Source organism: Podarcis liolepis (assembly GCF_965112155.1).
Source record: "Podarcis liolepis genome assembly, chromosome: 13".
Lineage (NCBI taxonomy): Eukaryota > Metazoa > Chordata > Lepidosauria > Squamata > Lacertidae > Podarcis > Podarcis liolepis.
The window spans coordinates 21,630,610-21,657,236 of NC_139573.1; the positions used below are offsets into that span (position 1 = coordinate 21,630,610).

Here is a 26,627-nt window from a genome sequence, read left to right on the forward strand (position 1 = left end):
CCTCTCGTAATCTGCCTGTCAGGCCCCCAGCCTCCCCTGTGGCTGTGGCTGGCTCCTGCAACACGGCTACCACCAATTGTCCCTCCAGGTCATGGCTGCTCTTGCCCACCTGAATTGATCAGCTCCTAGCAAAGTAGAGTCACCCTCCAGAGCCCCCATCTCATGCCTCCATTTGAAGAAGGGGCCTTCAAGTTACTTTAAACAATATTACGAATGAAAAGGCACAGAGATTGCCACCATGCTTATTTCTTTTATTTTCCAAAACCTCCAGATGAGCTAAAACGTATTTTTAAAACATTCACTCTCATAAGCTCATCATATTTCTATCCCCCCTCTTTGTTATGCTTCTTTGGGTGGAGTCAGAGATAACGGCTTCTAGTCTGGTTGCTTCTTTCATGCCCCCCCTAAACAAACAAACAAACAAACAAACAAACAAACAAACAGGAATCTAGGCAGGTGAAGGCAAGGCCAGTGTAGTAACGCTCAGTATAGCATACTGTATGGCTGAAGCCACTTCTCCAGAGAGTCCACGTGGGATTTTTTAAAATCAGCAACCCTGTGTTACGTGGTCCTCTCCCTCTGCCCTTCGTGACTCATTATGTGGCTGTTTTGTTTGATAATCATCTCAAGATCCCCAAAAAGCATTTCCTCAAGAGACTCTAAGACGCCTTTCTTATTCTGATTTTCAGTCCATCCCGGGATTTCCAGAGGTGTTGTCAAGCCCTTGGGGGCAAAGTGCTCTCTGGCTCCACCATCCCAAGGAGAACTCAGAGGCACCTTGATTTCTTTGGCATGTGTGTGTCACTGACGCAAGGAGAGGGAGTGGTGGTATCTGCAGCTTGTGTAGGTGTTGTGCACGAGTTGTGCATGGTGTGCCATTCAGACCGGACGTGTGTGTCTGGTTATGGGTGTGTGCTTTGCGTTTGTTTTAAGGAATTTGTTCCCCACGTTTTATCCCAGGTGGCTGCCATATCCTTACCTATTGGCAGGGCTAGCCCACCCACCCAAAGTCAAATGCTGTTCTCCCCTGAATTGATTATTCAGATGGAGCATCAATGGGCTTATTTTGCATAATAATATAACTAGCTAGAGGGAGGGGGGCAGGAAGCTGTGTAGACCTCAGAAGCCCCACCCTACTCAAAGTTCCATGCAGCCCCACCTACCAGCCCACCCGGCTTCTGAGATTTCACCAGCATCACTCACGTGTCTTTTCAGGGCATCTGTATGGACTGAAAGTTTTGCATCCATGTGGACTGAAAGTTGTATGATTATTAAAAATAAAGCAGTCTCTAAGGAAGCTGAATTTTGCACCACTTTGGGCTGGCAACATGGTGCGATCTCGGAAGTGCAGAATAAACATAGCCCTAATATTGGTGTATGGGTGCATGATTCCCTCCCCCCACCCCCTAACCCATCGAGTTAGCCCTGTATGGGCTCCACGTAGTTGGCGGGGTAGAGCCCCACACGTCCGCTGTCGGTCACCCCCTTGCACCAGCCCTGTTCGTCCTCATCTTCCAGCTTGGTAAGCAGCTCTCCTGAAACAGGAAAGAAAGAGACAGAGGAAACCTCAGAAATTATTAGGGATCCTGGAAAAGGAGAGGGGCCACAATAATGGGCAAAGTCGACAAGCGAGGTCCAAGGCTGAGCTGTCAGCAGCAACCACCATGGGTGGCAGGCAATGTTTTGGGACATGGTGCTATGGCTTCTGGTTGGTCATGGCTTGTTAATGGCCAAGGGTGGCTGGCTGGTGTTTTCTCAATAGGAGCTAATGGGTAAGAAATATCCAGAGATCTCTTGAGTGAAGGGGATGCTCCCACTCCGGGGAGGCTCTGAAGCAAGGTGTATGTGCGCGCTTATGCATGTGCGTTTCTGAAGGAGCAAAACAGGCAGCTTTGGGACAGAGAGGGCTCCTCCAGATGACCTATTTAGTAAGCATTCATTCTGATTTGTCTGCACAAAGATTACACAGAGGTTAAGACTGCTTCCGGTCTTCACTGAACACTTTGTCTCAAATTTGTTTACGAGGCAGCTATATGACAATAAACATTATCCCGATTTGCTTGAGGGGTATTTGCATGCCATCTCATGACTCATTTGTTTATTACACATTTTTCAGTATGTTTCCCCATCACTTTCCTAACAGGAAGCGGAAAGTGGATTCATTTCTTCAGGGAGACAATGCTTTAAATGCACAAGGCTAACGTTCTGGCATGCACTTGAATCTCTCCCACATAAATAGTGATGGTCTGGAGGCACCCAAGGCTGAGAGCTTGTCCCAGGCTACCTGGAAGCACCTAGGAGTGCAAGGGTGCCCCTTTCCCCCTCTCTCTGGAAATCTGATGCAGGGTAAGAGATCTGCTTTGGTGGCAGGAATGTGTATGCTTCTTGCCCTCACTTATGCTCAAATTGTATATCTGCAAATAAAGCAAATATTACAAAAGCACTGTCAATCTCCGGGGCTCACTTCCCTCAAAGAAAGCCAAACCCAGGTGAGTGCAACCCCTGGAACTTCTCACTGTTTGGGAAAGTGAGGAGCAGGTACAGATACTGATGAGGAGGACAGGTAGAGGGAGACACCCAGACTCTGCAAAATTGGCCCTTGGGTCCAGACCACCATCAAAAGTCAGGACAGGATTATACCCATTTCCTCTTTGTCCTAAGCCATAGCTCAAAGGCTGAGCTGCTCCTTTGCATGTCCTAGGTTCAATCCCCAGCATCTCGTAGGACTGGGAAAGACTCCCTCTGTGAAACTCTGGAAAAGCAGCTTCCAGCCATTGTAGACAATATTGAGCTAGATGGAACAATGGTTTGACTCAATATAAGGCAGCTCCCTATGTTCCTGTAAAGCTGCCTTTGAAGGATGAAATGAGGCAGAGAAGTTGGGAGAAGACGACACTCACCTGCCTTGAAGCTCAGCTCATCTGCCTCTTGGCCGGTATAGTCGTACACAGCACGAACCCGCTGTCCCGACACTGGTGGGGGTGCTGGCTTTGCACTGTGGGAAGGGGTGAGAGTGTGAGTGGAACTATAGGCAAGCCCCTATTTTGCTTATGATCTACTGCTACATTTATATCCTCAAAGAAGATGACAGGACATGGGGCTCTTTGGCATCTTCTCTGTGGTGGCCCCTAGGTTGTGGAATGGCCTTACCTCTGAGGTGTGTCTTATGCCATCACTACAGGCTTTTCAATGACTGGACAAGCAGACACATCTCTTTTCCCATACTTAAGGCTGAGTTGATGTCTGCCCGCCTCCTGTGTTGCCGCTGCACTGGTGTTTTGTTATACTGACTTTGGCTGTTTTTGTGTTGTTGTTTTTAATTTGCACATTGTGCTTATTTTAATTGTGTTGTTTTTAAGGGCTGTCTCTAAGTACAATCAATCGGTCAATCTTGACATTTTGTTTGATCTTCTTGGAGACATCCCCTGAATCTGTGCAGCAGCAGAAATCACCCTAGATTTGTAACTTCAAAAAATCGCAGGAGAGAGAAAAATGCATGATTTGGTGATCCTGTGCCTTAGAACTGTTAACTGTTTTTTTGGGGGGGGTGCTGATTTGGGGCTGATTGTTCTGATGACATTTGTGTAGCAGGAGTTCTGGATGTCTAAGGTTTGCTAGAAAAGTAACTTTGCAAGTGATTGAAACTGTTCAGATTCTGTGGGTGTATATTTAGGGGAAGGCAAGAAAGAATGTTTGATGACTGATGGTGAGTGTCTTAAGTGAATATATCTCTTTCTCTAATGCAACTCTTACATCATTAGTCAGAACTCCAATCTGTTTGCTTAACCAGTGATACTCATCACCTTTGGAATTTGCCAAGACAAATTCCCAAGGTAAACAGTTTGGATTGAGAAAGCATCTTTGCCTGCATAGGGCCTGGAGTGTTGGACTAGGATCAGGACTGAACCACCACCATTGACACCAGCAATGAAGGATTCTAACTGCTATAAGCAGTGCTTTTTTTCTTTTCTTCAGGGGGTACTCAAGGGTACGCAGTACAGGCACCCGCTTTTTTTGGGTTGTTAAAAGGTGTGGCACTTACTGTAACAACTTCATGGAGAGCACTGGCACCTATTTTTCTTGGGGAAGAAAGCACTGGCTATAAGGACTGAAGACTGTATTCCTGGATCTGATCTGAGGGGGAAAATTGCTTCTGTGGAAGGCCCACGCTTTATCATGAGCAAGAGACACTCAGAAACACCACTGACATCAGCAAGGAGATGCTGCTCTTAACGGCCTTATAAGAACTGTAACGTTAAGCACTTGTGCTTGAGTTTGCTTTCTTTCCTCTCTCATATTCTGTTTTAAGGGAAAAAGAAGAGTGCCGTTGGATCAGGCCAAGGGCCTATCTAGTCCAGCATCCTGTTTTCACAGCGGCCAAGAAGACAGCAGTAGGAAACCCACAAGTAGGAGCTGAGCAGCACAAGGACACGCTCCTCTTCTGCGGTTTCCAGAAACTGGTGCTCAGAAGCATTACTGTCTCTGACTGTGGAGGGAGAGCACAGAGACAGCCTTCACGAATTTGTCTAATCCGCTTTTAAAGCCATCCAAGTTGGTGGCTGCCGCTGGCCCCCGTGGGAGTGAGTTCCATAGTTTGTCTATGTGCTGTGTGAAGAAGCACTTTCTTTTATTTGCTTATTTACTTGAATCTTCCAACATTCAGCTCCATTGGATGCCTAGGAGTTCTTGTGTTACAAGAGAGGGAGATTAACTTTCTCCACGCCATGCATAATTTTATAAATGTCTATCATGTCATTTCTTCATCACCATCTCTCGAAACTAAAAAAAGTCCCGAATGCTGTAACCTTTCCTCCTGGAGGAGTTGCTCCACTCCCATAGCCATTTTGCTTGCCCTCTTCTGAACCTTTTCCCAACTCTACAATATCATTTTCCATGTGTTTGATGTCTGATTAGATTGTAAGCCTGAGGGCAGGGACTGTTTTGACACTGGGTTTGTTTGTTTGTTTTTTTGCCATTCTGGGAGAGGTTTTTTTTGGCTAACAAAGGGTGGGAGATAAATGCCATGTTTAAATACAGGGTTCAAATCCCCACTCAGTCATGCAGGTCACTGAGTGAGCTTGGGCCAATCATTATCTCTCAGGCTAACCTACCTCACAAGGCTGTTGTAAGAATAGAATGTGGAGAGGAAGATCGGTGTATGGTACCTTGAGCTGTGGGAATAAATTTAGCAATGGATAGATAAATAACGAGAAAGTAGATGAATTCTCAAGGAAGTGTGGTGCTAACATTGCGTTGAAATTGAAGTCTGAGTGGGTTCTGAGAAGGAAAACAGTTTTGAAGATAGATTCTTCTTCTCTTACCAGTCCCTGTATCTTGGCAGCACCACTGGCAGGGTTAAATGAAGAGATTTGAGTTCTGATTTGCGACATCATTACAGGGAGCTATTCACTTGACATTCACTTCAGCATTGTCACCAACCCTTCTTCCTCACTGTCTCCATAACACCCACCCACACAATTGTCAACAGTTACACGATCCCTTGTGGAGTTGCATTTCTAGTGTACCTTAAACATCCAAAACCCTGACTGAAGAAAGTCAACAGAACAATTTCCCCGCAAATCAGTAAACAGTTTCCAAGAGGCAATAAACAGCCACAAACAGATAAGCTTCCCTCTCAAAGGATGCATTTGCCTGCCTGGCTGTTTCTCCTGGGGTTTCCTGAAGCTCTGGATCGGGGGTGATTCCTCTTGCTGCTTCAAGGCATATCTCCAGGGAAGATTAAAGAAACCTTCCAGTCATCTTGTATCTCTATGGCAAGCTATGGCCTTTCCTGCCTTTCACTAGGCTGAGATTGCTGCCCTGGTATTTGGGGAAATACCATACCCTCCAAGTGTCCCGATTTTCCAGGGACAGTCCCCAGGAATTACAGAAGCCGTCCTGGTTTCTGATTTGATCCCAGAATGTCCCTATTTCCCCTGCCAGTGCTGCCACCACCGAGCTTGGGAAGGAGGATGATCGGGAGCTTGTCCCAAGTGACGGTGGCAGCGATGGCTCTGAGGGGCAGGCAGAGGGCAGGGCCGCCCAGGGCAGGAAGAAAGTAGGAGTAGAGCAGAGCTCAAGGAGTCTTGATTTTTTTAATAAAAAACACTTTATGCATTTCTCCACCTGTGCATTTGTAACTGAATGCAAATATTGCAAATTGCTATAAGCCCCAAAAAACTACTAAGGAAGCAAAATCTGGGTGAGTGATGTGGCCCTGGAACTTCTCACTGTTTGGAAAAGCGGGGCAAGTGAAATAGTAGAAATGTTTAATAGCAACTAGAGAAGGACAGATCAGCCTATTTCTTCTCAAAATTTGGAGAAGAACTGAAGACACTTGATAATTGTGATCTGATCAACATATAAGTTTGGGAGAGAGAAATTAAGTTGGTGCACTTTAAAATGCAAATAATAATAATAATAATAGTGATGATAATTTATTTATATGCTGCCCGTCTGACTGGGTTGCCCCAGCCACTCTGGGCGGCTTCCAACAAATTATAAAGCCACAGTAAAACGTCAGACAGCATAATAGTAATAATAATAATAATAATTTATCCTCCATCCCTAAAATCAATGCTACAATTTTATAATACATTATCAACGCCAAGCATCACTTCTCCCTCTAGTGATGGTCCAGGGTACGGCAAGCTATATAACAGTTGCTGGTAGCTTCTATACACAATGCAGGGGTCAGCAGCCTTTTTCAGCCGTGGGCTGGTCCACCATCCCCCAGACCATGTGGTGGGCCAGACTATATTTTTGGGGGAAAATATGAACAAATTCCTATGCCCCACAAATAACCCAGAGAGGCATTTTAAATAAAAGCACACATTGGATGATTCTTGGTGCTAGAATTGTGAGGAAGAATCCCCCCCCCCCCCGTCTACTTTCTCCACACCTTGAATCGTTTTTATACATCTCTGTCATGTTTCCCCCGCTTGCTCTCTTTTTGTCTGAACTAAAGAGCCCTGGATGCTGTAAGCTTTCCTCATGGAAGGAATGTGATCATTTTGGCAGCCCTCTTCTGCTTTGGTCTCCTGGTTATTTGTGCCAACAGGAGAGTGATGTTAACATGGAACAGCACATGGAAGAGAGCTGTGTTGTTGTTGTTGTTTTAAAAAAGCAAATGCCTCCCATCTGACCTCTGTTTACATTCTCGTATCAGATCAATTTAAGCTTCGTGTACTCAAAAAATAAATAAAAATGCCTTCTGCATGGACAGATTATGAGATGCTCTAAAGGACCAGTCATCCAAGCATCTTTCAGGGCCAGGCAGACAAGTGTGCCCTGCGGCCAAAGGAATCCTTGTCTTCCAAGAAACCCTTTGTCAACAGCCACTAACTTTGAGGCAGTGTGCACACTCCTGTTTACTCTGCACCCAGCGGTTTGGAAAGTAGCGTACACATGATGACATTAGCCACAACCCATATTTGTGCTGCCATTTCTAATGAAATGCTGTGCTTTGAGGTCTTCCCCTCCAAACCAACTTTGATCAGAATGGAGAAAAAGAACAGCCTAGCTGCATTTTAAGCTGGTAATGTGCACATACGCAGCCAAAGAAAGACTAAGTCTGTACTAGGACTCATTCAGTCCCAGGACTTGTTTCCAGTGCCCATTACAGTGTTACACCACTGTGCATAATATCCCTCTTTATGGATTAATATCCCTCCCTATGACTCACCAAGTCGTGGATGGAGACTAGGCGGCCCCTCAGATTTTGCTGGACTAGAGCTCCCACCATCCCTGACTGTGGGCTGTGCTAGCTGCGGTTGATGGGAGTTGGAGCCAAACAACATTAAGGTGGAGCTGCTGTGTCTGGTTGTTTCTTGTTGCTGTCCCTACAGTCTGTAAAGCCATGCTTTAGTAAAGCTGTATTAAACCAGGGGTACTAAAGCGCACATACAAAATGCCCCCAAATTGCATGGATGGACACAGTGGGTGAATTGCATGGATGGACACACACCATATATTTAAAGCACATTTTGGGCACATTCCCACCACTGCAAAGAATCCTGGGAACTGCTGCTGACCCCTCACAGCAATTCCTACCACCCTTGATGAACTATAGATCCCAGGATGCTTTACGGCAGGGGAATGTGCTTTGAATGTACGGTGTATACTCAGCCTCAGTTTCCAGCTGCTTCCTCCCATACTTCTTGTGATTGGGAGCGGGGATGACTCACCTGCTCTGGGAGGGGGTGATGCTGCGGAGTGTGGCTTTCTCTGGTTCTTTGGCTTTCTGGACTTTCTGGACTTTCACCTGTGGCCGCTCCTGGTCAGGGCTCCACGCCTGAATGGCAGGGGATGAGGGGAGGGAAGAGAAAAGCGTTAGGAAGCTTCATTTGCTGAGAGCTGAACTCAAGTGGTAGAGACCATTAGCTAAGCTGTACAAAAACCTGCAGAAAGATGGGGGGGGGCATTTTGCCAGACCAAAGGCAATGTTTGCATTGCTCACCATATTAAACTAATGCTCAGGAGGTCATATGATGTGTGTTATAAAAAAAGCTCGTAGTTAACCTTGAAACAGAGGTGAATCATAGAACTCATATTTTCTTTTTAAAGCTAGATTCTGAGGTAAGGACTTACAATCTGAGCCTTAAATCTAAGTCCTGTTTTTAATTCTTCCTCAGTTTCCCGCTTCCCCCCTAATCCCAGTGTGGACATTGCTTTATGGTACAGACCCTGTAGTCATAAGAAGAATGGGATGTTAAATATAAACAATCACATAGCCCACCTTCCCCTCCCAACTCAAAGAGTTTTGTTAATCTGTCAAAAGAGGGACAAAACCTGAAGCGAAATACAGGTTGGTGGTTGCTGCTAATAAGTCTGAGATGCCTCCCTGGCCACTGGCTGAATTGTTGTAATGTCATGTTGAATGTTCAAAGACATTCTAACTGCTCACAAGTAAACTGTCAGCCCAAGGGGCCTGAGGACAAAAAAGAGCTTTTTGTTCTGTGCGGAAAGGAGCACCCAGAGAACTGAAGAAGGCTAAATTTAGAATCAGGCAAGAAGCAGAACAAGTTTTTCTAGAGACTGTTATGGGCTTGAACTTGCATCCGATATAATCTGGGGCAGTTTCTCCCTGTGCCTAAATGCTGCCTAGAGATGGAAGTGCCTCTGAGAATATGCAGAGCACCCTTATCTCACCATTAAGGAAGGGAGAGGTCCCCACCTCGAACTGTGGCCAGTTCATAGGCATCCCCGGTCCGTGTCGATTACGCCACCATTTCAGGTCATCCTGGTCATTTATGTCCTCAATGGCTTGGTGCAAATCAGTATAAACAGCTTGGATGCTAAAGGAAAGGAGGGAAATCATCAGGAAGGGGTGTCAGGTGGCATACAACTCTCCCCCTAAACACACACACCCGAACATCCCATCTACAAAGCTTTCTTCTCTCTGCCTTCCCACTTAGCGTGATGTGTGACACTGGGAGCAGTCTTCTGATCTAGTCTCCTGATCTAGTCTGAAATGCAAGATTTCCTTGGAAATGAGCATTCTGAATTGGAAATATACCTCTGGATACTACTCAAGCACACAGAGGAAGCTCTGAGACTCCCTCTAATGGTCAAAGGTGCCTCTGCAATCTCTGCCCCCTCCCCAACCAGGAAAAGCTGCTTCTGGTGGTATTAGGAGCATGAACATTTTAAAAGCTCTGCTGCATCAGGCCACGGGTCCACGAAGCCCAGAATCTTGTTTCAATGGATCGCATCAGAAATGACTCTCAGGTGACCGTTCTGTGTGCTGCTTTGAAAAGTGTCACTTAGGCCTCAGTTAACCCTCCCCCAGGTGTGCCAACTCTAGGGGGCTAAAGGCACCTCGGCCCCCTCAATATTTGTTTTAAGGGGGCCAGAGGGCCCTGATCTTGAGGCGGCCCTTCATGCAATGCACATCACACATTGCAGGTCCGGAAGTTGGCTCCTCCCGAGTGCTCAGCCTCCATTGCCACACATGTGCTGCACGCTGGGCCTCAACCTTGGGGGCAACCTGGTGCCTCTGCCCTCTCCCACACCTGGGGTCAGCAGTGACATCAAGGCGTCGATGTAGGGCGAGGAAGGCTCCCTTGAGGAAGGCGATGCGTCTCTGCTCCTGCGCCTGCCCCTGCTCAAAAACGGACTCCATTTCCTCCATGTAGCGTGGGCTGCAGCGGTCGAGCTCTTGCAGGGCCTTCTCATAGCGCTCGCGCACCTGTTGTAAGGGGTCAAGGGTCAAAAAGAGGCATGTGCCTAACAGTCCTCCCCCCCCTCTGGGATATGAGCTGCCTCCCCTCCCCACCCCCACTTCCAAGAAGCATGGAGGCGGAAAATACAATCTAAAGGCCTGTCCTTCAAAGACAAATGCCCATCTAGTGCAACATTTGCTTCTCAGAGAAGCCAGTATAGGATGCTGGGTGTAACACACTCCCCACTTGAGCATACCAGCAATCAGAGTCCCACACTGGCTCCAACAGTGAAAGTAGAGCATAGCTTTTGTGGTTAGTAGTACACAGACATAGATCATCACCATGTTCAAGGTAAACAGTGAGGCAAAAAGTTGGTGGACTTTCATCAGAGCTAATGGAGGGGCCTGGCAGCCCCATCTCTCCCTCTGATATAGCCTAGTGGACTGGCTCTTCGCATCCCTTCCCAAATAATCCCTCTGTGGCTGATGGCAGTCCTGTGCTAGGTGACACATTTTTCAAAGGTACTACTCATGTCAATAAAAAGCATCATCTAAGAAAAACACAACACAAAGGATCACATTCCTGTGGGTGTTGACACACTGGCTTCTATGTGCTTTCCTTTTTTCTTTTTGAAAAATGCACGTACACAGTAGTATCATAAGGAAATAAGGTTGCCAACTTCTTCCTTTTTTTACCAGCTTCTGTGTGTCTTACAGCAGCTTGTTCTGCAGATCTTAGCATGCGATCATGATCATCTCTGTACACAGAAAAACTTTCACCTAATGGTTTATGCAGTGTTATGGTTTCTTCTATCAAAGGCACAAGAACAGGGTAGGCTGATTATTATTTTTTCTGGTCAAATGGCAATCCTATGAGATAATAAGATGGCTACACCCAGGGAGCCAGGAGCTGCTAGGACTAACAGGTAGATACAACACGGGGGGGGGGGATGCAGCTACCATGGGTGCCAGTGTGCCAGCCAGCACCTCTTATGGCACCCACAAACAGGTCTCAGTAAATAGCCCCTCAAAAATTCACAATGCATGACAGAACCTTTGCTCTTCCTGCTCAGTTCCTGTTTGCACTGACCAATCCTACGTTGAACACATAAAGATGCCCCCATTTCATTAGATGTCAGGACTGGACACTCACTAGCCTTTCTGTTCTGAACAGAGGAGAGGGGCAAAAAGAAGGCAGGCCTGTATCATTATGTGGTCCCGTTTCTCTTTCTGTTCTTTTAGATATGGCAGCCATTTTGTGCTATGCCACGGCAGCCATTTTGTGACTGATGCCCACAAACACTCCAAACGTCAGAAAGACTTAGGACTCTGCTTATAACCAAGCCCCAGGCAACGTATCAGCAAGTGTGTCTAGTGTGCCTGGCAGTTCCACTGACCCATATTTATTAGCCTTTGGGCCCATAAAGAAAGTAGGGAAGAATCCCACCTTGTTGGCTTCTTGGCTGCAACGCTGGTGTTCCTCCCTCAAGGCCCGCTGTCGTTCTTGGGGCAGCTCAGAACCCGGTGCGGCCTTGACTGCATTTTCCCGTAGGGCTGCAATGTGTTCTTTGCGACAGGCCTTGTGGTATAAAGACTTGGTCTTCTCGACCTGGATGGGCCAGTCAAGGGTAGGCAGGAGAGAGGGAAGGAAAATAATAGTGAGTGGACTGTCAAAGTGTGTCGAGATATACCAGCCTTCACTCATCTCTGCCTTTTGGTCACCCTCCTCCTACTCGCCCACTTCAGCTTCCGCCTCTGATTCTGGACTTCTCTCTGCCACAGACTCTCCCAGCTCACTAAGTCCTGTTGCCTCTTCAGCTTCCAACACCTCCTCTTCCCCCTCAGAGCACTCATCATCATCTCACCACCACTCCCTGGGCTCTGAGCCTTCTTCTCTCGGTGGTTCCCCAACTGGTTCCTCCCACCGTTCCTCTGTGCCCAACCAGTCCATGACATCCAGGGGGCCAAGTCTCCCCTACCTTCTTGAGCTTCTTGGTCCAGGGTTTCTGTGCCCGCTGGAAGCCGCTTTCCAGCTCACAGGCCTCCTTGAAGCCCCCAAAAAGCTTGCGGTGATAGGAGTCGTGTTGCCAACCCCGGATGCGCCCGGCATCCTCGGAGACCAGAGCCCTTTGCATATCCATGTGCAAGCGGCTCAGTCGCTCCGAAGCCCCCAGGAAGGCTTGCCAGGCCCGGAGCAAGGAGCCGTACACTGGACCTGCAGGGAGGGAGAGGTGATGCCCAGATTTCATAGTTTGCCCCTGAGGATAGCTAGCCCACAAAACCAGCAGGTCCCCATCAATCCTGAGCATCTAAAAATCATGCAACTGTCCTGTTTCTTTTGGGAGTGCAAGTAGAACCATAGAACTGTAGAATTGGAAGGGATTCTGAGGGTCATCTGGTGCAGGAACCTCAACTAAAAATTTGGTATGGTTTGCATTAATTCTTGTTTCCCAAAACAATACACAAAGAAAAACACAGCTGTCCTTTGAAAGCTGCACTGCTTTGAATTTTGCAACACGGTTCTCCTCTTAAATAATGTGTGATGCCTAACAACTCACTTGCATCCACAAGGGGGCGCCACTTGCGAGTCCACTCCTCCATCTGCAAGGCATAGCTGCGCTCAATCTTTGCCCGATCCTGGAAACAGGCCACAATCTGGTCGCAGACGCGATAGCCATCATCCAAGCGCTTGACTGTGCTGTGATAGTGATTGGGCTGCAGGAGAGCAGAAGGGAGAGAGACTGATAGGGAGGGAGCAATCACAGCATGAACAGGGTATGGTGCATCCTCAAACCTACACATTTATCAGAGTCACAAGGACTTCTGTACCTAAGGACTTGGGGAAGGGCCATGATTCAGTGTCAAGAGCATCCGCTTTCCATGCCAAAAATCCCATGTTCAATCCCAGCAGCGCGTAGGACTGGGAAAAGCTCTTGCCTGAACTCCTAAAGAACTGCTGTCAGTCAATGTATCAGTGTAGACAATACTGAATTGCTGTTGTTTATTAAATTTGTATACTGCCCTATAATTGTAGATCTCAGGGCAGTTCGCAACATAAAATTACAATCTAAAAAACAAAAAATACGTACTATCATAAAAACAAAGACAACCCAATAATCCCCAGATGGACCAAAGGCTTGGCACTGTATAAGGCAGCTTCTCACTTTCCTAATTTAGCTAACCAAACCTTATCTCTTTTCCTTAAAAAAAAGTGAGCCTTAATTCTGCTCTAGACCACTAGACTAGGAATAGAGAGACAGTGGCCAACCCAGTCTAAGGTAGAGCTGGTTTCAGGTAACAGAAAATCCTTGGGCCAGGCAAATATATATAAATGAAACCAATGACTGAACACCCATTCAATCTTGACTCCGTTGACTTAGTCCAAATGAACGTCTTTGAGAAATCTGCCTCCATCATGCCCATGAGATCTCCTTCCTCTCCCAACTATGTGACCCTGTCCCTGTTTTCATCCACTCACCATCCAGAAGCTGCTAGTTGTAGGCTCATCTGCAGCCACCTCACTGTATATCACAGACATGGTGTCACCTGTAGAGGAAAAAGGTGTCATAGGTCAAGGTGCACAGCCAAAAGCATCAAATAAATAACATCGTATGGATGAAACCCCACTTCCTGGCTTCTGTCTCTTTGTCACATTTCAGTGTGACCAAGAACAGCAATCAGGGTGGGATATGCTCAGTTCTCAGTATCCGTCAGGGAATTTTATGGAACAGGCTGCAGGTAAGACATAGGCTGTGTACATACCGTACATACCATACATTTAAAGCACATTCCCCCAAGAATCCTGGGAACTGTAATTGGTTAAGGGTGCTGAGAACTGTAGCACTGTGAGGGGTAAACTACAGTTCCCAGGATTCTTGGGGTGGGTGTGTTTTAAATGTATGGTGCATATGCAGCCATAGTGGGGGACATGCTTAGACCGTGGATCCCACTGACTGAAATATGATCCTTTCCACTGGCGATTCTGAGGACTGAAGCACTGAGGCAGCTGGGAAATATTAGACCCTGGACTTAATACCCTGCTTTAGACAGCCATCTGCATTACTTCATTTGCAAAGCACTCAGTTAACACCACCATCCCATGCTTTATAACTGTTTATGTATTACTGATACGCTGGGGCAAGAAGCAGTTTGCCCACCTTGGTTTTTTTTACTCTGTGCATGTGCAGTTTCACATTTTAAATCACAGCAGCATCATAACAACAGGAATAAAATGGAGTTTGCATCTGCTGCCCTGAGGCTAGGTTGGGAATTTATGAACTGCACCCTGCTTCCTTCACTTCATTCAGGTATAAAGCAAGGTGGAAGGACCAGCAATAAGGAAAACTATTGCGAATGGAACATAATCCTTTCCCTGAGGACAGCTACACCCATTTTTGCCAAGGGCAGGTGTGGTTAACCTGTGACCCCACAATGTTTTTGGACTCCCAACTTCCATCAACTCCAGCCAACGTGGCCAATGATCAGGGATGATGGGAGTTGTAGTCCCAGAAACATGTCCTGGGGCCACAGGTTCCCCACTCTTTACCTCGGGCAATGATACACCTTAGGACTTGTAGCCAGGGTGTGGCCAGTGGGGTGCAGTACCTCACTTGAAGAGGGTTCTGTGAATCATATTTATGGGTCTGGACAATTTTTATTCCAAGAGAAGTCAGTTTTTATTCACCCTATTGCTTCAAGCTGTGCAGTATTAGCATCTGTAATAGAAGAGCATAGCATAAGCGCCGCATGCAGCAGGTCCCAGGTTCAATCTCCAGGTAAAAAGAACAGGTGGCAGGAAAAGGCCACTATCTGTGATCCTGGGCAGCCAGTGGCCTGACTCAGTATAAGGCAGCTTCATGTGATGTGTTAAAAAACACAATTAAGTCAGCAGCAGATGGTGCCGCCACCTCCACCCTGCCAGTGGTAATAGTCCAAATTCCACCCACATGACCTGCCCACCTATGATTCCCTGTCCTGACTCAGGATGTGTTATTCCAGAAGATCACAACCATCATTTCCAAGCTTTTGCCATTGGGGGGTGGAGATTCCCTTTAGCTATTATGACTGTGCTCATGGCAGGGGATATGGGATCCCTTAAGGAAATTACTATTAAGGAAAGCACAGCATTCATCATAAAGGCTTTGGGACGTAAACATTACCCTCCCCCTTCTTTTTTTGCAGCTTAGCTGATGCTAAGAATTTGACAATGTTAAGAAGCAGGCAGACTCTACAGCTTGGCACAGGGATTGTAGAAGTTCACGTTGCTTAGGAAGGAATTACTGATTGATTTTCCATTCATGTCTTTGAGGCCCCTTCCAAGAAATGTGGCAGCCCCACCTAGCGGGGAAGGGTGGCTAAAGCCTTGGCTTAAATAAGCACGGCTGATTTGGTTTCTTCCAAAACTAAACTAGTTCTAATCCAAGCAATGAAAATCACATACATGGCCACAACAAAAAACAACAACTCCTCAGTCTTCTGTAACCCCTTTTCATCATCATCCCTCTGCAATAATTTGCCCGTTAAATATATTAGCATCCTAATCCCAGTATTTGTGTATAGGCATAGCAGAGCACCTCCAGTTTCTGCCTTTCTGAGCAGTGTTGAGTTGCTGAATTAGCATGTATCAAATAGGAAATTAACAATGCAGTGAGCTTAAGTCATGGTCAGCACACTGCCCTCTTCCCACTTTGTTGCTCACAGGGTAGATGAGCCTACAGCAAAGCACAGGACTGTCAGCTGACCTCCATCTTTAGGTTGTGCACACACAATATGTTATTCAAGAATCACAATATTTTATTCTGGAATCAGTGGGAAACACGTACCTGTTCTTTTCTACACAGTAAATGCACAGTCAAGATCTATTGTGGGGTTTTTTGTTGTGGTCCTGAAAAGTAGCACTTCTTGAGGAACCGGCTTCATTCTAAAAACAAACGCTCACTGCAGCTTGATTCTGCATTGCCCTGCAGTGTGTCCATATGAAAAACAGATGTAAGTGGTCCTGGCAATGAGACCCAATGATGTTGTGGGTGGAATTATACAGAGATTGCATCCACCACATCCTTTGCCATTCGCCCGGGGGAAGTGCAGGGAGGAAAAGGCATGGGTAACCTAATCAAGAAAAGGAATTTCAAATGTGGGTCAAGCAAGCAGACTCACCCTTGTAGACAACAAGTTCTAGAATTGATCTAGACTGAAAGCAGCATGTTGAGGATGAGCATGCATGATTCAAGATAGTTTTATGGGGTTTTTTAAAGACGTTTTCTTGCTTCAGATGGGTTACTGTGTATGCAGCCTTAATGGGCAAATCTGCACTTATACATACATAAATATGCACTTATACATATAGAGCATGTTCAAATCTGATGCAAATTTGTGTAATTAGCCTGTGCCAAGTCTTTTAAGTGCCATCTATTCCGGGGCGGGGCGGGGAGGAGGAAACAGACCTTCTTGACTTATTGGTAGAGGGGAGGAAGCTGTTTGCACAGAAAGCTCCTTTGGGCTCTCTTGATCTGTTTGAACAGAGTGGCAGTGTGCACAGGCGCCTGACTCAAATTTGCATCACATTTGCACATGCTAATGTAGAAGGGCAGATTCGCTGGTGGGTGGCCAACGGCCTTGTGCTTTGCTGCGTGTACAGCTGCCCGGTAAGCAACAAAGTGGGAAGGGGCAGCAGATCTACGGATTGAGTGCGAGGGGAGCTCAGCACAAAGAGCCCCTAACTGCACCCTTTTGGACAATTTAAAGGGAAAACCAAGGGCCTTCATTTTCTCTCTGTAAAATGAGAGGCAAAATGCTAGCTGAGGAGTAGCAGCTAACCTTGCTGCTACAATTCCCATTTCCCTATTATTCCCAAAGGACACTGTCAGGTTTTGTGTGTGTGGCTTTGCTTGGCTGCCTGTTGTGTGTCCCTCCCTCTACACACACACACACACACACACACACACACACACACACACACACACAGTTCCCAAATAGCCTGCCAAGGGATTTTGGAATGCATCCCTTGAAGAAGAAGGGGGGGGGAGGACTGATTCGCTGACGGCACTTTTGTCTTTAACTGCGAATGGAAAAGCAATTTCAAAGGAGGGGGGTGTAGGATGGAGAGGCTGCAGATGGTTGAGGGGGGAACGGACGGACATGTGTTTGCAGTTAGCTGGGACCGCAGGCAGGAGAATAAATGGCAGATTGCAGAGGAAGGCAGCCCGGGCGCCACATTGTTTGAGGCATAGATTTGTAAGGGAGAGGCGGCCTCAGAGGAGCAAATCCATGAGGTGCTATGTTTAGAGAACTGCACCCTCCCCCCAAAAGTTTGAAAGTGATCTTGCCTGCCCTCCAATCACAAACATTGGCTTTTAATATTGAGGCTTATCACAAATACTAATCGGGGTGCAAGACCTGACAAAACTTAGGAGCTGCTGAGATTTTCTAGGAGACAGATGGGAGTACTGAAACCTGCTCTCTGACCCAAGGCGCTATCTCATTTTTTGACACTAGACACAACTAGGTGTGTCACACAATACCAGAGGGCAGATCTGAAGCAATGTTCTGCTAATTTTTTTGAGCCCTCCCCTGCTGTCTTTAGCTGCTTTGAAGAAGAAGAAAACGAGTACTTTGCTGAAATAGCCCATCTCTAAAAGACACATGGGAACTTAAGCTCATGGCAAGCATCACCCTGCCTAGAAACCAAGCAGGTACCTGTCACATGGGACATCAGCTGACCTCTCTGTGGGGCTCTGAGGAACTGGACAGGGAACTTGCTGGACTTCTGGCCCTCTACTCTTGGCTCACTTGGGCTCCTTGGCCACGGTGGGGCAGGCCTCTGAGGGTGCACAAGTGGGATAGGTTATGAGGCCATCAGTCGACAGCAAGGGAGGCCCAGTGATGAGGGAAGGATGAGGAGTCCAACTCAGATGCTGCCCAGCAGGGTTGGGCTAACAGTAGCAGGGTGGGTTGGCGGGTGGTTTGTTCACATGAGTTGTTGGGAGAAGGGGTGGGCCAAAAGAGCTGGTAGGCCTATTCAAGAACCAAGCCATAGGTCTGTGCTATGCTCTTCTTGACTTGTTCAGTTGTACCTTGGGTTCAAACTGGGGACCCAGTGCTTGTAAAGTGTGAGTTGCTCCACCCAGCTAAAGCTCCTCTTGCAGCCCTCCTAGTATCTATGATCCTGAGGTTGAAGTGTCTGATTCCTGTGCTGCTGTAGCTGAGTGGTTTAAAGAACTGCTCTGTGGCCACTCCGGCATTGGTTTCAGCCAGAAGGCTCTTTTGCCCCCAATGTGACTTTAAAAAAAGAGGTATGCAAAAGTGGAGAGAGGCTATCATAGGCTGCCCCCTTCCCTCTCAGTCCAAGGGCAGCTGAACCTCTTGTCTCCGGCTTCCCAGTCCCCTCCACTGTGCATAAGGGCGTAAGAGCCCTGCTGGATTGGACCACGGGCAGATCTCACTCCCACAAGCAGGCCAGGAGCGCAGCAGCACTCTCCTGTTGTTGTTCTCCAGCAACTGGCATGCATTCAGAGATGCACTGTATATTCATTCAGAGGCACATGCTCTGCCTCCACAGTCATAGGCAGTAATGCTTCTGAATCTCAGTTGCTGGAAACCACAGGAGGAGGGGAGAGGGCTCTTGTGGTCGGGTCCTGTTTGATGTTTTCCCACAGGCATCTGGGGGGCCACTGTGAGAACAGGATGCTGGACTAGATGGGCCAGTTGCCTGATCCCACAGGCTTTAATGTTCTTATGGCCATTATGTCTAGTAGCCATTAATAGACTTATCCTCCATGAGCTTCTCTAATTGCTTTAAAGCCAAAGGTGGTCATCGCCAAATCTTGTAATAACAAATCCCTCCGTCCAGCTTTGCATTGGGTGTGAAGAAATCCTTCATTTTGTCTCTCCTGAATCTCCCACCATTCAGCCATGGGATGATCCTGCGTTACAGTATTACAAAAGAAAAACTTATACGCAATTTTATAACTCAGTAACATCTACCATGCTCCTCTTTACTTGCCTATTTTGTAAACTAAAGAAGAGCAAACGTTGTCACCCCTCCTCACGGGGGAGTTTTGCTGGCCTCTTTGTGACGCTTTCTAAATTGCTCAATATTCTTTTCAATGGGCAGCAATCAGAACTGTATGCAGTGGGCACTTATGGACAGCTGCAATTTTCAAGTGGGATTTCAATCACATACTGGCAAATTCAGATTGCGTAATTATAGTTGACTGGCGGGAAACCTTGTGCAAGAAACCTGCTTCCCCGGCCCCACACAAAGGGTGGGATGACGCTTGCTTCAACACAACGTTGTCTTAGCCTCCCTGCAAACAAATCTGAGTGAATTCTCAACAAACAGGTTGTTGTGGAAGCACCCAGTATTTAAAGTGTGGCTGTTCTATAGACTTGTATAGAGGCATTACAATATAGGCAGTATTCAATCCCTTTTTAATTATTCCCCAGCATGGAAGATACCTTTTTCACAGCTGCCTACTGCACCTTGGTACAAGCTGTTTCCAGATTATCTGTTTACTGGACATTCATCCTAACTTTGGCTATTTATTGAACATTCATTCTGATTGGTTTGGAGGGAGCTGGTGTCAAGCAACTGTGCCCCCCCCCCATTCTCAATAAATTTTCTCATCACTTTCCATATTGCAAAATGTCTGTTGTTCTTGGGAAGCAGGTTTGTTGCACGAGGCCCCCAACTAAGTTGTTGTTGTTACACAACCGGAATTTGTCAGTTTGGGACTAACTCCTACTGGAAAAAAACAGTAACAATCTGGAAGCACCCAACATTTTTTCATTGAATTATTCTCTACGACCCCAAGAAACTTGTCCTGATCCATGACTTCCAACTCTGATCCCAGCAGTGTATATGTGCATTCCCAGCCCGCAGCCCAGTGCACATGACTTTACACATACTGAACTGCACATGCCCATTCATCCATTTTAGAGACATCCTTTCTGTTTTTACCACCCTAAATTATTGAGTGTTGTCAGCAGGTGCAGTCTTCCCCCATCAATGCATTTCCATGCCAAGAAAATCTGCATCTGTTGAACTGCTACCATGCTGCAATGCAGGGTGGAATTGGCATATTTGTAAGTACTAGACACTACTGGATATTCTCCATTTTAAGCACAACAGCTCTGAAGAATCCTTTATCTTCAGAGTTTTGTCTTGCTGAACCAATTCCTACCTCAGGCCCCCTTATCAAGCTGGTGGGAGGGCAAGTGGGGGGGGGGAATACACTTCCTCCGTCCTCCCTTCCCCATGGCCTCTAATACACTAAACTTTTCTTCCCCTCCCAGCACTGGGATCCAGCTCTGCGATTTCATTTCATCTTGGCTCCAGCTGGTTTTTCCACATGCCGAACGAAAGCCCAGGAAAAATATAGAGGAGGATAGGAGGAAGGCCCAGCTGGAGTTGGCGGGAGCAGGCCTGAGGAGGACGGCTTGGGGTATGTTGTAAGGAAACAGGCCCTCCTCCGCTGGCTTCACCGGCTTGTGTTTCCATCCAAGAAAGAGAAGAATGGGAAAGAAAGACGAAAAATGGGCAAAACTGCCAGATTGTGGCTGTCTCGTTCCTTCCCCACAGGAGGGTTGGGGTGGGCGGGCAGTCTGCAGGGGCCGCCATATCAGTCCAGGCCAGGTTTCCTAAATCAGTGTCCACCCACCCATTTTCCCCCAGATTGTTCCGAACGCCTGAATGATCAAATTGGGGGATAGCTGGCATCCCAACAGGGACGACCAAATGGTCCAGGATGCTTTTCATGTGCCTGATCCAGTCCAGCTCAAGTTAGTCACGGCTAACTCGTTCCATTGGTTTTGATGGGCCCGAGTCACATAACTAATGTTCAGTTGTTCCCCTTGCAAACCCCCTGCCAAAAAAATCAACAGCTTTCCAAATAGCTGCCTTCCAGGCACCTGCTACATCTCAAAAGTTCTCCACAGCCACTGTCCCCACCCCCACCCCCCAAAAAACAAGCATCCAGCTCCTCCAATGTTATAATCTCTGTGTTGTGAACCGCCCTGTGATCTTTGGATAAAGGGGAGTATACAGATTTAATAAATAGATAGTAAGTAAACAAACAAACAAACAAACAAATAAATAAATAAGCCCCCACTAAACCAAACTGCATAGAACTATTAAACAGTGACCAACACTCCACAGATTTGAGTTTCTCCAAACCACCACGAACATTTTTTAGCTGTCCTCTTGAAAACTACACATTTTGTGCAAAGAAGTCCCAGACACCTTTTTAGTTCTTTCTTTCTTTCTTTCTTTCTTTCTTTCTTTCTTTCTTTCTTTCTTTCTTTTTGGTACCTTACATGGTCCTTGAGAAACCCAGAGATTATCTCTCGTTGCGCCCTCACTCTTGTCCCCACCAGGACCTCCCTCCACAAATGGAGCCAACACATTATCTAGGCCTACTTATATCCCCAAATGTCAACTTTCGCAAAAGGACTGAGGTTTATGTGTGTGTTAATGAAATCCACAAGCCTCACCCTGCTACCAGAACTATAGCTCATAGTATCACAAGCGCCAAACCCAACCCGCACAATATCCGCCACAAGCTTCTATGCTGGGCTATCTCTCGGCCTAACCTACCTCATGGGGTGCTGTGAGGATGAAAAGGGGAGGGGAGAGAACCATGTACCTGAGCTCCCTGGAAGAAAGAGCTGGAGATAAAACGTTCAATAAATACAATGTAATAAATGCTATAATCCTACAGCTGCCCATTGGGTCTGCAGCTGCAGGTACTCAGTCTTTATATCCTCTTTAAATGAGGTCTACTGTCCCCGTCCCCCCCCCAAAAAAAATCCCAGTTGGTTCTCTCCTGCAAAACAGGCCTGTTTTTGACAGACTGGGAACAATTCCTAGGGAGCTGATTGCATACGTATCTTAGGGATGTATATGAATTCTCATGGGACCCTCACCTACAGCATTCCCATAACGCCATTTCTCTCCCGCTTGGAATAATCTCTAGAACACCCGCTGCCTTTCCTTGCAGTTCTGCTCACCCTATGGCACCCGCCAACTTAATTTTTATGTCCCCTCCCCTCTTCATTTTTCCTCCCCAAACACCCACGGAGCAATCCTGCTTCCTATTGGGAATAAAGGGAACTTACCCTGGGGAGGGGCCCCCATCCTGCCTCTCTCCCTGTCCACTCGCTCTGTCCCAAAGCAACAGATGGTGTCCAGGCAGCTCGGCAGCGAGTGGGATGGTGGAGGGGAGAGGAGAGTAAATTGGGGAGTGTGCCAGGGGAGGACTTAGCTGTGCCACTCTCCCCTCTGTTGCTGTCTCTCTCACATTCCCTTGCTTACTAGTTCTCCATCCGTGCCTGCCACACTCACTAATTCATAGCACCTCCCTCTAGCTAACACTCTCCATCTCAGCCACCTCATCTTACTGTTTATTCATCCATCTCCAAACACTCTTATTCCCTACTAATATCTAACCTAATCTCCATTCTTCTTCCTTCCTTTTGATCTATCCATCCTCCCATGCCCAAAGACATATTTTCTTATTTCATTATCATCCCCGTGCCTCAGTTCTGCGTGCGCTTACTCAGAAGTAAGTGCAGCCGAGTTCAGTGGGAATGTACCACCAAATAAGTACAAACAAAATACCCTTGTGGTGCCTTACAGACTAACCAATTTAATTGCGGCTTATGCCGCAATAATAAATCTGTCAGTCTTCAAAGTGCCACGAGGCTCTTTTTTGTTTCAGCTGCAGCAGTGCTCACATAGCTATCGCTCTGGGATTTGTCTCAAAAAAGTATGCATGATCCAGCAAAGACACACATCCACAATTGCGCCAGATAAACTAGCGTGTGCCACGTTCTCCCAGCTTGTGAAAATATGATTTAAATCATAAACAATTGTATAATGCCTATTAATTCTTCATCCTAATCCTGCATAAGGTTTGCCATTCATTTCTTTCAAACACTCAGGGGATCTTCCTAAGTATCAGTTACAGCTGCTGTACTTTTCAAAACCAAATTTATTCTTTTTCCCAGAGTATATTATGGCTGCACGGACAAATGGTTGTGCTCATGGTAAATTTGAGGTCCAAGCAAGCTTGCCTTCTTTACCTCATTAATCCTAACAAAAAAATGCCATGAGGCTGATTTGTGACTATTCCTCTTTTTCCCAATGACAAAAACAGACACTGAGAACTAGTGCTTTGGTGACAAGGAAGGATTTGAACCCAGTGCACTATCTAGCAGCCTGCATCGATTCTCTCCACATAGCACACACATCATTTTACTTTCATTCACTCCTTCCAGATTCCCCTCAGCCTTTCTCCCACTTTCTTCTCTCCATCAAGTGAATTCCCCGTTTTCCCATTTCGCACTCAGTTCTTTCTTTCTCTTGCACCCATCCCACCTCGGAGGCTGCTCCCTTGCCATTCGCACACACCAGTTTGATTAACTCACCCTTTCCCCCTTTCTCCTTCTCTCCTGCTTTTTCTTTCATGCCGCCGCCTCCAGTCCGCAAGAACCCAGATCTGGAAAGGGGGTCGTTGCTGGTGGAAGATGGATTTAGGCCTGGAAAAATTCCTGGCTGGGGAATGTCAAACTTCAGAGGGGAAGAGGGGGAGAACTTCTGAGGCACATGTTCGGGTTAACCCTTTGCTGCTAAGCCATCGCTTCTAACTCAAACGTATCTCACAGTCCCACAGCGTTGGGGGTACTGCCGTAGGTAAGCTCATAGAGCAGTCTTCCCTGCACAGTAGTGTCCCGGGCAGGCAGAAAGTTGTTTCCTACGTGCTGTCCCAGCACATTCCTGGCCACTCCACGCCCCGACAGCTGCCACAGCTGCACCCCTGGGTCTTTTCCAAAACCTAAGGGGAGAGTGGCTTTTCTAATCCAGGAGGACGACATAGCATACATATGGGCAGCAGATTCTAAATGTTTTACTAAGGTGGTGGTTGTGGGGGGATGTTTCTCATCAACAGACCTTTGCCAAAGGATCTCAGAAGATCTTTGTACCTGCTACATTTTCAGGTAGCAAATGAATCAAAAGTTCTATGGCCCCAAATACTGTAAGGCAGGAAAAACCTACAAATTCTACAACTAGGAATGGCAGGGGGATTTGTTTAGGTTTGCTGAATTCGCAAAATGCAAACCATCCTTCAAAATCTGCACTTCTCCAAATTTTGCAATGTAGTTCTCCAGTCATTTGCACAAAAATGTAAATACCTGGGTAAAGCATGCATATAAACACACACATTAGTGAAAATAATGTGCAAAAGGACATTATTCGAAGGGAAACTGCCATGCAAAAGTGTGTATATTAGAGGAAAATTGCATACAAGCATGTGTATATTAAGATAAACTTGCACTAAGATGCTGATGAACTTTCCATAGGACTTTTCACCCAGAAAAGAATCACAGAGAGTTGTGGAAATGTAGAGAACTGAATTTAAGATTGGAAGAATGAGAAACACAGAGAAACCAAAATGGGCATGTTCACCCATCCCAGCCTACAATCCAAGTCACTGATTGGTGCAATGGGAATAAATTAAGGCAGTAAGCAAAATTAGCAACAAATATTTTCTTTGCAAACATAATTCCGGTTGTAGTATCTGAAGAGTGTGTGTGTGTGCATGTGCGTGTTGGACTTCAGAATGTTTGCTCTGTGTGTGTGGGGGGGGTACACTCAGGGCTTTGGGGTAGAAGTCCAGTGCCCCACCCAGCAGAACGATTAGCAGACCTGGCTTACCTCATTTTGAAGTAATACCCATCACCAACTTAAGTGGGGGGAAGGGCAGGGGGACGGCATAACACCATGCCAAGTCTGGAATCTAAAATTACCTAACTGCAACTGAAGGAGGAAAATGGAGACATCTGGAACATTAGGACCAGAGGGCAAGAGGTGTATAAAAAAACGGGGGAACAGGAGCAGCCAGTTCCAATGTCTTTGGGTGTTTCACTAACTTACCACAGGCTGTCATTAATATAAAAAACGTACCCTTTTTTTTCTCCACAGTCATAAGGACTAGGCACTTACAGTGGTGCCTCGCAAGGCGAAAATAATCCGTTCTGCGAGTCTCTTTGTCTAGCGGTTTTTTCGTCTTGCAAAGCAACCCTATTAGCGGCTTAGCGGATTAGCGCTATTAGCGGTTTAGCGGCTATTAAAGGCTTAGTGGCTAAAAGGCTATTAGCGGCTTAGAAAAAGGGGGGGGAGCGAAAAAAATCGCAAGACTTGCAAGACGTTTTCGTCTTGCGAAGCAAGCCCATAGGGAAATTCGTCTTGCGAAGCGCATCGAAAAATGGAAAACCCTTTCGTCTACCGGGTTTTTCATCTTGCGAGGCATTCGTCTTGCGGGGCATCACTGTACTGTTTTTGTACAAACGAAAGCTTAGCTTCCCGAGATTCCAAATGCTGTATAAGGTGTTGTATTCTGTGTGTTGGCAAGATAGCCTCACAGAAGTCTAGCCTCCCTGTGCATTGTTGTCACCTGGCCGCTGTAGATAAAACAGTGTGACTATCACAAGAACCCACTCCGGCTGTTGGAGGTCACTACAATGAAACAAACAGAAGCAACAGGGTAGCCCCCCTCTGTCCTTACGGAGAAAAACTGGGGAAGAGTAGGATGCCACTTTGCCTTCGTTCTGCTTCTTCTCTTAGATGCATCCTATAAATATCGCCCCCCATCCGACTCCCACACCCATCTCTTGGCTCAGCCTCTGAGGGCAGGAATTAACAAACTGTCTATTTCGGGGCCATATCTAGTTTCAGCTGCGATTTTGAGGGCATGAACCACCCAGAGGATGGGCTTGTTCAAAGACTATGAAGAAAATGACTGGAACTTTCTTTTTTGGGATGCTATACCAGGAATTCTCAGGAAGTGGGCAACATTAAAAGGGCCATGAGTTTTCCAGTGACCCAGATATAGCAGAGAGAAGGGAGTCAAAGGGTTGTGACAGGTAAAACACATTTGTTTTACTTCCAGCTAAGATAAAATGGGGTCATACAGACCTCATGGCACTAGACGTTCTGGAACCTGGATATATCTGGTGAAAGGGTCACGTTGTGGTTGTTATCCTCCAAGATTTATAGAAAGCAGTATCATTTTAAAAAAAAAGGAAAGCAGTATCATTTTCCCGTACATGGCTCTATGATGAGCTGGCAGTCTGCGGCTGGGCACGTTCTACTTGGTACTGTGGTTGGCATTCAAGATGGAAACTAAGAGTTTCTCTCAAGCCACCTGCCAAATGTTTGCAGCCGCAATGGGAAGCCTCCTCCAACACATTGCTAAAGATGTGCAAATTCATACATTCCTCCCTGGAACGAAAGAGAAACCAGCACCATTACACCTCAGTAATTCCTACAAGAAGTGCTAAATGCTAGTAATATTTGATTATACTAGAGTTGGCACATGTCCGGACATATCTGGGAAATTGGCAAAAAAATGTCCTGGAAAATCCAGGCGTATGGCAGCCCATGTCCTCAGAAATGGCTCAAAAATAT

At 46.6% G+C, this 26,627-nt stretch overlaps 1 protein-coding gene and 1 long non-coding RNA gene across 3 annotated transcripts; one reads left to right on the top strand and one right to left on the bottom strand.

Moving 5' to 3' along the window:
• Positions 1–230: 230 nt before the first annotated feature.
• LOC310691821 (protein kinase C and casein kinase II substrate protein 3-like) lies at positions 231–23,965 on the bottom strand. 2 transcript variants are annotated; one of them, XM_083471989.1, is made up of 10 exons: positions 23,588–23,965; positions 13,641–13,708; positions 12,721–12,877; positions 12,142–12,377; positions 11,610–11,771; positions 10,014–10,189; positions 9,176–9,296; positions 8,187–8,293; positions 2,901–2,995; positions 231–1,535 (listed from the first exon to the last, which is right to left on the bottom strand). In XM_083471989.1, exons 1-10 carry the CDS (start codon positions 23,625–23,627, stop codon positions 1,420–1,422), a joined length of 1,278 nt encoding a protein of 425 aa, XP_083328115.1. In that variant the 5' UTR covers positions 23,628–23,965; the 3' UTR covers positions 231–1,419. The 2 variants fall into 2 exon arrangements, with proteins under 2 accessions (XP_083328115.1, XP_083328116.1); XM_083471990.1 differs by lacking the exon at positions 23,588–23,965 and adding an exon at positions 22,277–22,465.
• LOC310691869 lies at positions 13,719–26,226 on the top strand. The gene is made up of 4 exons (XR_014518588.1): positions 13,719–17,853; positions 20,456–20,604; positions 24,521–24,682; positions 25,992–26,226. It is a non-coding gene; the product is annotated as an uncharacterized lncRNA (long non-coding RNA).
• The last annotated feature ends 401 nt before the right edge of the window (positions 26,227–26,627 follow it).

What these genes read in the sequence shown, in the direction of transcription:
- LOC310691821 (XM_083471989.1), bottom strand. Translation starts at nt 23,627, where the DNA reads ATGAAAGAAAAAGCAGGAGAGAAGGAGAAAGGGGGAAAGG. An exon ending in TGAACTGGCCACAGTTCGAG is followed by an intron (nt 8,294 to 9,175) that starts GTGGGGACCTCT and finishes CCTGCCATTCAG; the next exon opens with GCGTGGAGCCCTGACCAGGA. An exon ending in ATCACCCCCTCCCAGAGCAG is followed by an intron (nt 2,996 to 8,186) that starts GTGAGTCATCCC and finishes CCCTTCCCACAG; the next exon opens with TGCAAAGCCAGCACCCCCAC.